General features: G+C 38.6%; 1 protein-coding gene across 1 annotated transcript; it reads left to right on the top strand.

Annotated features, from left to right (window-relative positions):
* Nucleotides 1–11,285: 11,285 nt before the first annotated feature.
* On the top strand, nt 11,286–12,221 carry LOC308431116 (olfactory receptor 8B12-like; the record flags this gene model as incomplete). Its single annotated transcript, XM_080930480.1, has 1 exon — nt 11,286–12,221. The coding sequence occupies one exon, from the start codon at nt 11,286–11,288 to the stop codon at nt 12,219–12,221; it is 936 nt and encodes a 311-aa protein (XP_080786606.1).
* Between the last annotated feature and the right edge of the window lie 3,826 nt (nt 12,222–16,047).

Raw genomic sequence — 16,047 nt, 5'->3', positions numbered from 1 at the left:
ACTGGATGGTTGTTAATGTACAAACTCACACTTGGTCAAAGTACAGAGAATATTGTCAGTGAAATGCCTAGCCACAAATAGGACACCATGTGACATGCTCTCCTCTCAGAGGCTGGAGACCATTGATGAAAAACCGACAGAGAGATGGTAAGAGCTGGAGGTCCAGGATTGTCGGAGTGGGAAACTGCCTTCCAAACATGGCTGGACTGTTGCACTCATGAGACCGCAGAAGCTCAGGACCTGAACAATTTCAAGACAGTTAATGTCTCACAGCAGGGAATGTGGAAGGCTCCACTAGCCCCCACTATGAGCTAAGGATCTATTGACAGTTGATCTGTGGGAAAGAGAGTCAGTTTTTTTAAGGGCATTGCCTCTGGTAAATCAACCATGTTCCAATGAAAGACCCTAAAATGATTAAGTATACGGGAAACCCAAATTAGACTTGGTGGTTTATAAAAAAAAAAATACACCAAGTTTGGAGAGAGTGGGAAAGGATTTTGAAGAAATTATGAGGATGATTGCAGTGTGAATATAATCAAGATATATTGTATGCATGTATGTAATTCTTAAAGAATTAATAAAATTATAATAATTTTTCTATGATTCATATTTTCAGAGAAGGCCCATAATCCCATTACTTGATATGTAGGGGCAGAAGGATCAAAAGTTCATATTTAACCTCAGCTTTTCAGAGTTTGACACCAGCTTGGGCCCACACACACACACACACACACACAGAGAGAGAGAGAGAGAGAGAGAGAGAGAGATTGGGGGGGGGGTCGGGTAATATGAAGCTTAGGAGAGGTTGAATAAAGATACCAGACTCTTCAGTTGAAAAAGAATAGGCAGGAAGGGAAGGTTGCTTTGAAAGTTTTGATCAACACATATACAGGGATTATATGATTATTCCTTATCAGGGATATATTTCTTATTGAATGAGATTGCTGCTAACAATACAGATATAAAATAAGGCCAAGCTAGACAACTCAGACCTTCAAAAGCATATTAGCACTTCTTTCTGCTTCTTCTCTAATAAGATGGGAGGGTTTAAAAGGAGAAAAAAGAAAGAAGGAAAAGATGTAATTATATTATCTCAAGATAATAAAGTAAATAACTAAAAAAATCAAAACAAAAATGAACAAAAAATAAATTTAGAAGTTAAGTATAAGTTTTTTTTTGAAACAAAGAAAACATGGCAACCTTTGTATTTGTTGAAATTCAGAGTGACAGGGGGCATTGATTTTGACTATTTTAGAAGAGAGGCCATCTCTATGGAGCCAGCAATTAACAAAAAGATGAGAACAAGTTTAGAATAAACAATATAAAAAAAGAATTTTTCAGTTGAGGGACATTTAGGTTGTTTCCAATTTCTGACTATTATGACTAAAGCTGCAATGAGCAAGGCTGAGCAAATGCCCTTGTGGTACGGTGGAGCACCCTTTGGGTATGTGCTCAAGAATGATTTAGATGGGTCTTGAGTTAGATGGATTACCACTTTTCTAGGGAATTGCCATAGTAATTTCAATGGCTTTATAAGTTTGCAGTCCCATCAGCAATGGAAGAGTGTTTCCTTAGCGCCACATCCTCAATAGCATAAGCTGTTACATGGTTTATGGATCGTAGTCATTCTGACTGGTGTAAGATGGAACGTCAAAGTTTAGATTTGCATTTCCTTAATGGCTAAGGGTATTGAGTGTCTTGTTAAGTGTTTCTCAGTCATTCATTTGAGATTTCTCTTTTGAGAATTCTGTTTAAATCTGTACCCCATTTTAAAACTAAATTATTTGTTTTTTAAAATAGTTAGCTTTGAGTTCTTTATATATTTGTACGCTAATCTTTCAAGGACTTTTATCGTGAGGGGGTATTGAATTTTGTCAAAGACCTTTTCTGCATCTAATAAGACAATCATGAGGGCGGGGCAGCGCAAGTTACGGTGTGCACTTTCCATGTGCACTCCGCAGAGATCTCTCTGCTCCCCTGCAGTCTTGGTCTCCCACTCACCAGTTGCTCAGTCTCTATGAGCAGGTAGGCCAGGCTCCGCTCTGCATCCGGAAGTCGCCTCCGGGTGGAAACAGAAATTCTAATTTTCTGTTCCCAATCGCAGTTGCTCAGCCTCTATGAGCCGCCTTTCCGCCTGGCAGGTAGGCCAGGCTCCGCTCTCTTCTCTTTAATTTTGAGAGAGGCTCATGTAGCTAAGGCTAGTCTTTAACTCACTATGCAGCAGAACTTGAACTCCTGACCCTCTGCGTCTGCTCCAAGTGCTAGGATTCCAGACACATGACTCCATGCAAAGGGAGCTTTTCAAGGCCTCTTCTATCTAAGTGCACTGAGTAGTTCAGGGTTATTTAGTGCCCTTTGGCTCAAGACCAGGATTCTTTAAATATAACTTCCAAGTACAAGATGAACAGAGTGATTTCCTCATTACTGTTTCCTGGCATCAGGGCAGAAAGTTAACAGCATCAGCTAGCACTGGAGATAAAGATCCAGCTAAGTGATACCTTACTGCATGTCAAGACAGAAAGAGCTGTTCACAGTGTGACCTATTATCCCTCTGAGTTTGGGGTGTGCAGAACCAAGCACTGAGGATCCTCGGCTCCCACGGACTGGCATTTGGGGCAGGTGAAGTTGCCCGTTGTGGGACAGAGAGTGGTGGACAGCCCTCTCTCTCACTTGGCACACCTCTGCCTTCCGGTGGTGTCCTTGGTGAGTGTCACTTCATGGTCCTCAGTAGTTTATCTGATGCAGTGTCAACAGCTTCTGCTTCCTGGGCAAATCTTCAAGTGAAAGCGAGACGCTGTTAAATAGCCACAGCACTGCCCCCACGTCATTAGCAAGGAAGCACCTTAACTGAGGAGTGAAGGAGGCAGGAACGAGAGCCAGAAAACCAACGGCACCGGGTGACCGCCGCAATCAACCGCCGTCAACAATGGACGTACTTGGCCAGGTTGACAGTCCTTACAGTCCAGTGACTCAGCAGCAGGGGACGCCTGTCTACTGAAAATGGCTTCAAGAGAGCTGCTGTAACCTCCTCTGGCACCAGCCAATGCTTGGGTGTGTGGCTTAGCGGTAAGGCACGTCCCTTGTTGCACAGGGCCCAGCATTTGAGCCTGAGCAGTCTAACAGGAGGAACTGGCAGAAACAGAAAGGATTACCAGAGTGACTTCCCCAACCACCACCTAGGAACTGGTGTGAATCTGGCCTCATATTTTAGGGGCCACTTCTATAGTTACCAGAACAGCCACTATCTGACTGGCAAAGCAGCGTTCACGTGAAATGACATCCAGGGATACATTTCCCCAATTACTTCCCTTTGGCGCTACGTCCCTTCCATTTCCCCAGTCCTCAACATTTCCCAGAACCTCACTGGCCCAAGTAAAAAAGATGATGAATTAGGCAAAGTTCTGACTTAAAACTAAAAACGTAACAAAGTATTCCTGATGAGACATTTGACAATCTATTGTGTACTCAGCTCCGGTTTCTCCTGGTTTCTAACCTGCAGTCTCCAGTCATGGTGCAAAACCTGTGCTCAGTGTATGTGGAAAGGCAAAGTCACAGTGCTAGGCATGTGCCCAACTCTCCACTTATAGAACTGATCTTGTTGTGTTTAAAGAAACGAGAAAAACTATTTCCGTGATCAAAGGAGATACATCATCTGGAAGATGGCACCTCTGTCTTTGCCACCTTAGGTGTCAGCGTGGTCAGCGATGTCCTAAGGGATGCAGTAAAGGTTGGCTAACACCAGACAAGACGGGCTCTGTACCCGCTGGTATTGCTGTAGAGAGTGGGCAGTTAACTTAAAAAAACAGTAACAACATATTCTAAATTTAAAAAAAAAATCTAAATATTGAAATACTAAGTAAAACAAATGCCAAATAAACTGTAAGAAGTAGACTAGTAAACTTGATTGTTCTAAAAACAATTTGGCTCATGCCATGTGTTGGAGAGTGTGATATTTTTAATGATAAAGATGACCTTCTTTCACCCAGCCACACACTGAATGAAGATCAGTAGGTGGAAGAAAGGAAATGCAGACAAGCCGAAGTGCAAGGAGAGAAAAAACCCGAAGCAAGAGGATGGAGAAAATCAAGGAGAAAGCAACCAGTGGATAGAAAAGAAATTTCCAGATTGTAGGGGACTTCGGGAGCTCCTCGGAAGAGGGAACAGAGGTTGGGCCCTGTTTCTGGGGAAGGCTCTGAGGTGGTGGCCCACAGTGGGAGACACTCTGGGGTAAAAGGAACAGCATGTGCCAGACAGTACAGCCTATGAATGGCAGCGCTCCCTGGCATATATGCTTTTAGCTTCTCTAGAACACACCGAGACAGAGAAGACAAGAGAGAAAGGCTGCTGAACTGTTATCTTCAAAATTATGTCCCTTGTAAAATCGAAGCCATTACAGGGTTTTTCAGTTGCACATCAAATGCTCTATTAGTAAGCATTTTGAATAGAAAGTGGCGGTGACATTAGATGTGGCTTCTACACTATAGACCCCATCCTGTGTGCTAAACCACGATCGTGTATCAAGGCCAAGGCACTATGATAAGCATTTGCGATAAAATCATGACACTTTGAAATCTATGAATATGTTATGAGACAAATTAAAAATTACAGAGTAGAAGCTAAATAACTGAATCTCTGCCTTATCACAATTTTGTTAGAAAAATAAAACCTTTTGTATGTTCTTTTGAACTGATAAGATTTGACACTTCCAGAGACAGGGCTACATTATGAGAAGCAGAAGATGTACCCAAGAGAAAGGCTCACTCAATCCGAGGATGGCCTAGTAAGCCTTTCTTCTGCTATTAGCCATTTTATGGTCTGCAATATCAATAAAGACGGACAGCCAGCCGGCTTTGGTATTCAAAAAAAAAAAAAAAAAAAAAAAAAGACAATCATGTGTTTTCTTCTCTTTTATTTTTTTTTAATGAGGTGGTGGATTACATTTATTGGCTACTATGCACATTGAACCATTCCTGCATTTCTGGGAGAAAGCCTACTTGCTTAGGGTGAATGATGTTTTTGGATACATTTTAGACTTGGTTTGCAAGTATTTTATTATTTTTGCATTTATGTTCATAAGAAAAATTGGTAAGTAATTCTCTCTTTGTTAAATCTTTGTTAAATATTTGTGGTTTGGCTATCAGGGTAACTGTAGCCTTGTAAAGTGAATTGAGCAATGTTCTTGTTTCTATTTTACGGAATAATTTGAAGAGTGTTCGCAACAAGTCTTTTCTCAAAGGCTGGTAGAATCTGTGCTAAAACCATCTGGCCCTGGAATTTTTCTTTCTTTTTTTGGGGAGGGGGGTGGTTGGAAGACATTCAGTGACTGTTTCTATTTCACTAGAAGTTATATGTCTGTTTAAGTTACTTATATGATCTTGATTTAACTTTGGTAAGTAGTTTGTATGGAGATTTGGTAGATTTTTAAAAGAATGTCTTTATGATTCTCTGGATTTTCTTGGTGTCTGTTGTTATGTCCAATTTTTTATCTTTAAGCTTTCAAAATGGATATTTTTCTCTGCCTTTTAGTTAATTTGGATAAGAGTTTGCCCATCTTTTTGATTTTCTCAAAGAACCATTCTTTCCTCTGTTGATTTTTTTTGTATTTTCTGGTTTGTTTCTATTTTAATAATTTCAGCACTGAGTTTGATTATTTTTGCCATTACTCCTTTTAGGTGTGATTTATTAATTTTATTGTAGGGCTTTTAGGTGTGCTGTTAAGTTACTAGTATGAGTTCTTTTTTTCATTTTTTTTTACATAGGCATGTAGTTATATGAACTTCTTTCTTAGAACTACCTTTATTGTGTCTTAGAAGTTTCGGTATGTTGGGTATTCATTCCCATCCAATTCTAGGACATCTCTCTTCTTTCTTAATTTCCATCTTGATATATGTTTTTATTTAGTAGTATGTTGTTTACTTTCCATGAGGTTGTAAAATTTTTGATCTTCCTGTTTTCCTTGATATTCAACTGTCTTAATTCAGGTTTTACTGCTGTGAACAGACACCATGACCAAGACAAGCCTTCTGAGGAACACATTTAATTGGGGCTGGCTTCCAGGTTCAGGGGTTCAGTCCATTATCATCAAGGCAGGAACATGACAGCACTAAGGCAGGTATGGAGCAGGAGGAGATGAGTTTTACATCTTCATTTCAAGGCTGTTAGCAAAATACTGGCTTCCAGGCAGCTAGGATGAAGGTCTTAAAGTCCACATCTATAGGAACACAGATACTCCAACAAGGCCACATCTACTGAAACAGGGACACACCTTCTAATAGTGCCACTCCCTGGGCTGAGCACATAAAAACCTTAACACCAGCTTTAACCTATGGTGGTCTGATAAGATAAAGGCTGTTATTTCAATTTTCTTATATGTGTTTAAGCTTGCTTTCTGACTAAGTATGTGGTGAGCTTTGCAGAATGTTGCATGACATACTGACATGAAGTTATAGTCTCTGTGTGTGTGTGTGTGTGTGTGTGTGTGTGTGTGTGTGTGTGTGTGTGAAATATTCAAATATCTGTTAGATCCATTTGGTTTAAAATGTTTGTTTGGGCTTTGAGGTCTTCTATGCTCAAGGTATACCTAGTGTGACACATAGTTTCCTGCTGCCTGAAGATCAAGATGAAGATCTCTCAGCTCCTTCTCTAGTATCATATCTGCCTGAATGCTGCCATGCTTCTTGGGTTGATAATAGCCTAAACACCTGAGACTGTAAACCAGCTACAATTAAATATTTTCCTTCATAAGTGTTGCTATGGTCACAGTGTCTCTTTACAGCAATAAAACCCTAAGACATTAGGTAAAATGTTTGTCTAGTTATTGGGAGCTGATGCTTGGAAGGAGAGTCCAGGAGGTGATGGTGGTGGGTTCTTCCACAGGAGGGAAGAAAGCAGGGTGTTCTGCTAGGATCTGCTTAGTTCTCTGATAATGAAAGCAGAATGCCTGTTGGAGTTGAGGACAGGGATAAAGTAATGAGTTCAGGGAAGGAAGTTTGGAGAGGTAGATCTTCATGACCTATTAGAGATGGTGTGTGAGACAAGGAATCTGCAAAAGATGGTCTGGTACAGAGCTGAGAATAAGACTGGGGGACAAGATTTGGAGGAGCAGAGAAAGAGGTGAAAATCTGAAGTTAGCTTACCTGTTTCCCTGATCCAAGGGAATGCCTACTGGAGTTGTGGTCTAGGATAAGGTAGTGAGTTGAGAGAGGGAAGTTAGGTGGGGAAGATCTGTATGATCCAGATGCATTGCAGATGAGGGAAGATGGAGGAGGGGTCTCAGCAGGTGGTCTGCTGTGAGGCTAGGGATGAGATGGTGTGGGGGTAGGGATTTGGAAAATAGCTGTCCATGAATAAATCTGTAGCTTGCCTGCCCACTTCCCTTGCTGGAGTCACAGAGAATAATTTTAAAGCCATAGGATGAGATATCCAGTGTATAGAGAAGAAGAGGCGTAGATCATTGAGAACTGGAGCCTGGGAATTTTGGAATACAAAAAGTGAGTGAAAGAGAGAACAGATGGGTGATGCCTCTATCAGATTGCAAACCTTTAGGAAGAAAGCCATTTCCTTTGAACTTCTTACTTAGTATTTTGACGTGATAAATGTACATACTTTAATTAATGCTGGTAAGTGTAATACTTCTTGGAGATGAAACTAATCTATCCACATCCTAAGGGTACAAATGAATTCACTTTGGATAAGGACAACTCAACTGCCATCTTTCTCTGGACAGGCCGTCTGCTCTGTTGAAGTTACAGCTTAGATTTCTCTTGTGTGGAATGGACAGAGTCATCCTAGGCACCAACACATGCTATTTGATGGTATGCCAGACTCTTGGAGGCTAACATTTACACCATATGCATGAAAGCTCTGTGTTGCACATATGTTTGCCCTGATGAGCTTGTTATAATCCCTGTCTCACATATAATTTTCTACTTATAGAAAGTCAAGCAAGAAAGTTATAATACAGAGTTTTAAGTTTTGGGATGAGGGACAGTTTTGCATCAAATAATTTAATCAGGAATGCTATTTCCTTGCTTTACTTTCATTATATTGTGGCAAGTTAACAGTAAAAAGATAGAGAAGCCTGGTTTACTTGAAATAAAACTTTGATGCATTGAAATTAAGTTCCCATGGAAACCATTTGTGAACTGTTAAAAACCTCAGAAGACCTTCCTCTGGTTCTTACATCATGCACATAGAATTTGCCAAAGCTCCTAGAGACAAGCAGATGTTTAATGAATCTCTAAGGTCTCCCCACAGCCCCTCACAATCTTCAAAAAATTTTGTCTTGTGGGAAATTATATTTTTAAAATAATGATTGGCTATTATATATTCCTTAAGTGCATATAATGGGATTGAGAACTGAAGATGGCAGTCATCATTCTCAGTCTAAGATATGAACAATTCTGTTAGTTGTCCAATGAAACACTGTTATGGCTCAGACCAAGCTGAGAGTTAGTGAATCCTCACTGATGTATGTGCACTCAACACAAAATGTGCTTGTGTGTGTGTGTGTGTGTGTGTGTGAGTTTGCGTATGAATATATAGTAGTTAGGAGTTAGGCCTGGGGAGTTGGATTTCTGTATTAAAATTTTGAAACAATTCCAAGAAGTCTTGAACCTTAACTCTGGCTAAAATCATGTAAACAATTTGATGACTAAAGCTTTTGTTTCTTCAAATAGAAATTATTTCTTGGCTATGATATTCATCAGCTCTAGTCTCTGGTAAGGAATGTAGAATATAAGTTTCTACACAAAACCTTATTAGAATTCATATTAGTCTCAGTGAGTGACCTATAGAGTTGACCCATAATTGTCTTAAATTCTTGGCAATTTCTTCTGCCCATCTGTGCTGTTACTACATGCAGGAATTTCTCCTTCAGAATCACTTTCTGATTGAATGTAAATTTCCTGGCAAAATATGATGCTTTGAAGAGGGTCTTGTATCATACAGTGGAAGTTGGTGTGTTAGTTCAGTAACTGCTTTCCCCAAACACTTCTCACATCATGTGTTCAGATGTCAGATAACTCTAGTTAAAACTGGAATGTTTCTCCTTTTTCTATGTCTTCGAGTGTTTTACGCTGTTCCTCCTTATGAGGAAAAAATATTTCTTTTGTACTTGAATAATGTCCCCATAAATACGCAATTTATTATTCTTCCCTGAAAAGTGTTTTAGAAAATTTTCTGGAATACAGCAGATGTGCAATGCCATTCTGGGTCAAAGTCACCAAATCCCTATTGCTGGACTTAGGAATAATGCTTGGCCTGTCAGACACTGACAACTGATAGGTATGTGGAAAACAATTGCTTTTAAGATTAGTCTGCTTAGGCAGATAATAGGGTGAAATAATAAGCCTCTTTATATTTTAGCTTGAAGATGATCAAGTGAATTTTGTCACGGGTTGAAATGCTTACTCGTCTCTTCTGATGTCTGACAGCATCCGAGTCGATTGTTCCTCCCTATAGTACTTTTTCTCCTTCTTTAAGTTGGTTGTTTAATATAATATATATGTATATGTATATAATATATATGTATGTATATGGCCTCTGGATCCTAGTAATTAAAGAGTTCTTCAGAGATATTGTGACCACAGAAAGTAGAGGCAGTAGTTAAGTCCATGAATATTGGAGTTGAAGAGATCAGAGGACTCAAAGTTCTGAAATGAGCCTTCTCATTCAATAGATTTGAAAATTAGTAGGTGATGTAACATATACTTATTGATGCTTTGAAGTATGTCATCATTGTGTGAGAGTTAAGTACAGCTAGCTAACAAGTGCACTAACCTGGCCTCAGTGAGAGAAGATGCACTGAGTCCTCAAGATACTTCAGGCTCCAGGGAAGGGGGAGGCCTGATGGTTGGGGAACATCCTCTTGGGGACAGGGGGGAGAGAAATGTGGGAGGGGGACAGGAGAGGGTCCAACAGCTGAATAGTTAATAAATAAATTGATTAAAATAGAATTTCTATCATATAAAACAATGCATATTTTTAAACTTTTTTTACATTTTAATTTTTTTATTTCTCTTACAACTTTATTTTAAAAAGAGGGATACATATACAGATTTTTAAAGGCATTTTGGAATAACATTTTATGAATATTTTTGACAGTACTTAATGTACTTAATTCTTTTAGAGGTTTGATAGCATGCATTAAAATCCCACTAGTTACCATAAGCATAAAGTACAACAATGCATGTTTTTAACAGTCAATTAACTTCTGTATATGTCTAATCAGAACACTTTAACTTCCCATCTCATACAAGAGTAGGTTTCATAAATTAGTGCTGACATGATGCCTATCTCATTTAACTATATATAGTCATAAATATTTGTCTTAAGTCCAGTTATCACTTCTATGTTAAAGTAAAGAATTTACATAAAAATAAAACTCTCTATGTCCCTGAAAAAAAACTATGTATTAGGTTGATATAAGTAGTAAACGAGGCAGAATTGTTTGTCAATTGTTGTGTGGTGCTAGGCACAGTGCTTGGTAAATAGGTGCTCTATACTAGATCGTAGGAATTATTTCCACTTTAATGTTTTGTTTTAAAAATATGTAGTTTTAAGGAAGAAACTCATTAAAAGCCACATGGAGCATTAACAAGGGGGTAATGAACGCTTCCTTAGCAAGGTAGACTCTGGGGCGATGGTCCTGTGGGAGCCTCGGAGACCAGCTCACTGACATTTCCAACAAAGGGCACAGCTTCCCATTGCTCTCAGTGCTAGAGAAGGATGCTATGCCTTTCCTAGTCACTGGCACGGAGTCTCATGGCGAACGCACAACCGAAGAGCAAGTTCTCCATCCAATTCTGCATGAGAAACAAGATAAATTCGAAGCTTTGATTGTAAATGTGGAGAGGAAGAGGTAGAGCTGTTGGTACCACGCACTGTCAGTCTTTTTTCCGTTAGATAATTTTCCTCACCACCACCAACAAGATGGATGGGAGGTGGTAGGGTGAGGCTCCAAGCTGGACTTGTGAGTATCTGCCTTGCCCACAGCAGTTCTTCTCCAGAGCAGTCAGAAGCTCTACATTAGGAGTCAGGCGGTTGTATTTTCTGTGCTTTAGTGACCCTGTAGCATTATGACTTCATGCTAGTTCCACAAGGTCCTTACTTGAAAACCAGGACAACTGGCAGTGTTTAGAAGGCATTTGTCCCACAGTTAGGGTCAGTGTTTTTGTTTTTTTATTCTCCCCCCTCCTTTGGTTTTCATGTATTTCTGTGGCGTGTGACTACTCCCTTTCCCCTAATGGTTCTTTCCCCCCGCTTACAGACGCTCAGAGAGGAGAATGGCTACAGAGAACACCTCCTCAGTGGCAGAGTTCGTCCTTGTTGGATTAACAGACCAGCCTGACCTCCAGATCCCACTCTTCATTCTATTTTTAGCTTTCTACATGGTCACTGTGGTGGGGAACCTGGGCTTGATCACACTGATAGGGCTGAACGCTCACCTGCATATTCCCATGTACTTTTTCCTCCTCAACTTGTCCTTCATAGATTTCAGTTACTCCACCACACTCACCCCTAAAATGCTGGTAGGGTTTGTTTTGAGGAAGAACATCATCTCCTATGCAGGGTGTATGACACAATTTTTCTTCTTCTGCTTCTTTGTCTTTTCTGAGTCCTACATCCTATCAGCAATGGCATATGACCGCTATGTTGCCATCTGTAATCCTCTGATGTATAGTGTCACCATGGCTCCCCGGGTGTGTTTATACCTTTTGTCGGGTGTTTATGGAATGGGAGTTTTTGGGGCTGTGGCCCATATGGGAAACATACAGTTTATAACCTTCTGTGCTGACAACATCATTAACCACTACATGTGTGACATTATTCCCCTACTTGAGCTGTCCTGCAATAGCTCTTACATCAACTTGCTGGTGGTTTTTATTGTTGTGACCATTGGCATTGGAATACCCATCATTACCATTTTTATATCTTATGGCTTCATCATCTCTAGCATCCTCCACATTAGTTCCAAAGAAGGCAGGTCCAAAGCCTTTAGTACCTGCACCTCTCATATCATCGTAGTGTCTCTCTTTTTTGGGTCAGGGGCTTTTATGTACCTCAAACCACCTTCTAGTTTGCCTCTGGATCAGGGAAAAGTATCATCTGTTTTCTATACTGCTGTGGTGCCCATGTTCAATCCATTAATCTATAGCTTGAGGAATAAGGATGTCAAAATTGCTCTGAAGAAAACCCTGAGCAGAAAAGTTTTCTCTTAAAAGTACATTAGAAATAACACCCAAAGCTTTTTTAAGATTTAAAAAAAAATTATTATTTCTTAGTAAAGGAAATGAAGAGCATTGTTATACCAACAGGAAAACAAAATCTTGTTTTTAAGAATATTAAATTTGCCCAGTCAGCTGTCTCAATTATTCTTTTTTTTTTGTAGATATTGTTTCCATAATGATATGTATCTTTAGAAAATTGTAATGTAACCATTTCATATAAGGTGCTGCACACTGTGATTTCTAAAGGTTTGACAGAGCACCTACAGATATACATATACTGGCCCTGAAATATAGGCCCTTGAATTTCAATAACATTTATTTTACTTTCTTTTAGCCTGTTTTCTTGTTCTACCTTGGCCAGTTCCACCTCTTTAAGCTTATTACTGATACTATCATTTAAACAAATCTGATTGCATTTTTCTGTAATGCCACTCAAATTTGCGTAGATTTATCTTTGGAATCGTGTTTTTAAAATACTTGAAGTATGAGAATCAGAACAATGGAACCTCGAACCAGGTACCCATGCTCCCTCAAGTCGTATACAGTGCTTTTACATACTAAGTTTCCTTTATCAAACCATCTATTAATAGGTATCAAAGCTGATTCTATAACTTTGCTGTTGTAAATTTTAAGAACATGCATGTGTATCTCTATTGTATGCAGGCTGTGATTTCTTTAGATCTATGCCTTGAAGTGCTGTAGTTGCATTATATAATAATTCTAATTTTGGTTTTCAAGGTACTTCTAGATTCTTTCCCTAGTATCTAGACTACTCTACCTTCCCAACAAGAAGTAAAAACAGGTTCATTTCTCCAAAATCTTTGCCAGCTTTTTTTTTTTCTTTTAATGACCTCTCAAATAGGGTCCGTTTCCTTTAAAATTGAAGTATGATGAAAAGTGTTTGATGGATTTCTCCCTCAGATTATAAAGCTACATTGTATCACTTAGACTTAGAGTAGACAGTTTCTGACATTTCAGAATGTTCTGGGCTGTTCTTTCCCAGTAAAATTCTCAGTAAATTAATTCTTTTGCAGGAAATACCTGCTCTCCTTATTCTGATCCTGGCAGGTTGGTTTGCTTAGCCACATATTTGCTTTTTATTTTACTTTATTTTTTTATTTTCGCAGCATTGGAATCAAGGGTCATGCACATGCCCACATTGAGCAGCATCCACATTATCTTTTGAGTGCTGGCTACTTTGGTTGTAAACACTGTCATAACAACTCCCTTAGGTGTTTCTCTTCAGTATGTATTCTAATACATAGCTTTGCTTGTTTATTTGTTCAGTAGATTTGCTTCTATAATCCACATATTACTAATAAAGTGTCCATGAAAACCACCAAGAATGTACTTTGTCTAGTGTGCAGTCTGATTTCCCTTGGGCATGTACCGAATATGGGTTTTCTCTACAGAATTTCTAAATATCACAAAGTTCTGTCACAAAGTATTTAAACTACTTTTCGCTTTCACAAACAACTTTTTAGGCAGGACTCTTTCTTTTCTATATGAACATCTGTTATTTTCGACGGTTCTCACTTCAGCACTCTGCTAGCTGGGCAGTGAGACAGCACTACGTGCATTTCTGTCACGTTTCCTAGAGAAACAGTGACATACATTTCTTACACGGTTATTAGCCATTTGGATATTGTCCTCTTGAAGTGTCTATTCATTTCTTTTTCCTACTTAAACCAGCATCAGTCTGAGTGTGTGTGTGTGTGTGTGTGTGTGTGTGTGTGTGTGTTCATGTGTGCAGGTCCATGGATGTGGGTGCATATGCATGTGAGGGCAGAGATGAACATCAGGTATCATTATTATTTAGGTGTTCTTCACCTTGTTTGTTGATTTGGACTCTTTTACTTGGCCTAGAATTCACTGATTGGTTAGGCTGCTTGGCCAGGAAGCCCCAGGATCTGCCTGTCACTGCTTCTTTAGAACTGCGATTGCAAACATGAGCCATCATACCTGTTGTTTCTTTTTTCACATGCATTATCATCATTGGACTCAGGTTCTCATGTTTTCATGGCAAATGATTTGTGAACTGAGTTCTCCTCATCTCAGTAATAGTCTCAAGAAAATTGATTTAGGTTTCAAGAAAGTAATTTGAATACATCCTTCTGTCAGAAATATATAATGAAGTTATTGTTCAAGTCTATGTGCTCATAAAATACATGATTATTCTGTCTTTTGGTGAGGTATTTTATGTATCAATTCTTCTTGTTACTATTACTGCTCTGGTATGTTTAATTTTTTTCTACTTGCAAGCCTCATGTTTTCCCTTGGAAGTATTATGGCTAGTCCCTTATAATCACGTCTTTCATCGATTTCAAATCAATTATTGTATGTACAGCAAGATAGTAGCATTAGTTATTGCATATAGGACAAGAGAGCTATATTTTCAAAGACCTTGTTTTGACACCATTTGTTGAAAGAACTATTTTTCTCTCATTTGTCTCTGATATTGCTTTTGTGGGCTTAGTTGAAGATCAAGTGACGACAATTTTATGAGCCTATTTGGAAAGGAGGCTTGAAATCAAAGTCTATGGTAAATCATTCAATATAAATCATGACAACAAACATTCTTGTATTGCTCTGAAATGGAATCATGCACTTTTCTAAGCACATTTTATTCTATCTTAACATTCACAATTTAAATTTTAATAATTTTCACCAGCTTGTAGAAATATAATTACTCTTAAAATAGTGCTTCAAGGTCATATATTTTGCTAACTTCATGTAATGGCTCTAGAAATTACCGAAATATACAAAAATAAACAGAATTTTATATTTTATGTTTCTCTATCTGTAATCATAACATTGCAAAAAAAGATAGGATTATTACTTTTGAACAGCCACATCTTTTTCTCCTTTGTATTAACACTTCCAATATAATGGTAGATAGAAATGAAAATAATGACTACTCCTGCCATACATTATAACTTTAGATTAAAAGAATTTAGATAATTCATATATCTAAATAAACATCTATATATGAATGACTAAGAGTTTCCTTTTAAAAAGATTTCTCCCGTTAACTAAATTCTACAGTCTGTGACTGCTAAAACCAACACAGTTAAAATAATTTAACATAAATAAGCTATCAGGGTAGATGTGTAAACCAAGCCAATGTAATAAGCATTATGACATAATGGATATAATGCTAGAGGAAACTCCCTCTTCATCTGAGAGCTGGGCTCGAAGGAGTCTGATAGTGACAACTTGATCACAGTCAAGTTACCTGTGCTAGGCCATGAATAAAAAATATAATTTGGAATTTTACTCCATTGTCCCTACATAATGATCTGTGATAATGACTGGCAATGGTCCAGAACTGTCTGAATCCTGGAAGAATAATGGTGCAGCAAATTAAAGACAAACTGTTTCTTTATATAAAGTACTTGAGTTCTTTGGTCTTTGATTTCTTTTTAAGAAGTCTTTAGCTTTTCAATACTTGTATACATGTAGCCATAACCAGTTATTATATATATATGGCTTGACACTTAAAGAGAGTGGTCACTTTAAGAGACCTAATATTATAGCCTGAAGAAATTATCTCTCCTCCACTCCAGTTCTCACACTAAGACAGAGTTAGGAAGCTGTTCTGTGTTTGTTAACACCTCCTAATTCATGGCATCTGGTTCCTCCATGCTGTTAGTCACTAAAGCTATGTTGAATTAAATCAGGCAGTTTGGAAGTTCCTACTATCCCTCAAAACAAATCAAAGTCAGATATCTCCTTTATTTGGGGGATTTCTATGAAGGCTCCCTCTCTGGGACTCCCTGGCTATCCTGTCTTGGTGGATCTCTCTTTTACTCTTCTT

The sequence above is a fragment of the Micromys minutus genome, assembly GCF_963924665.1.
Source record: "Micromys minutus genome assembly, chromosome: 16".
Classification (NCBI taxonomy): Eukaryota; Metazoa; Chordata; class Mammalia; order Rodentia; family Muridae; genus Micromys; species Micromys minutus.
The sequence above is the reverse complement of the archived record's forward strand: the minus strand, read 5'-3'. Positions and strand labels throughout refer to the sequence as shown.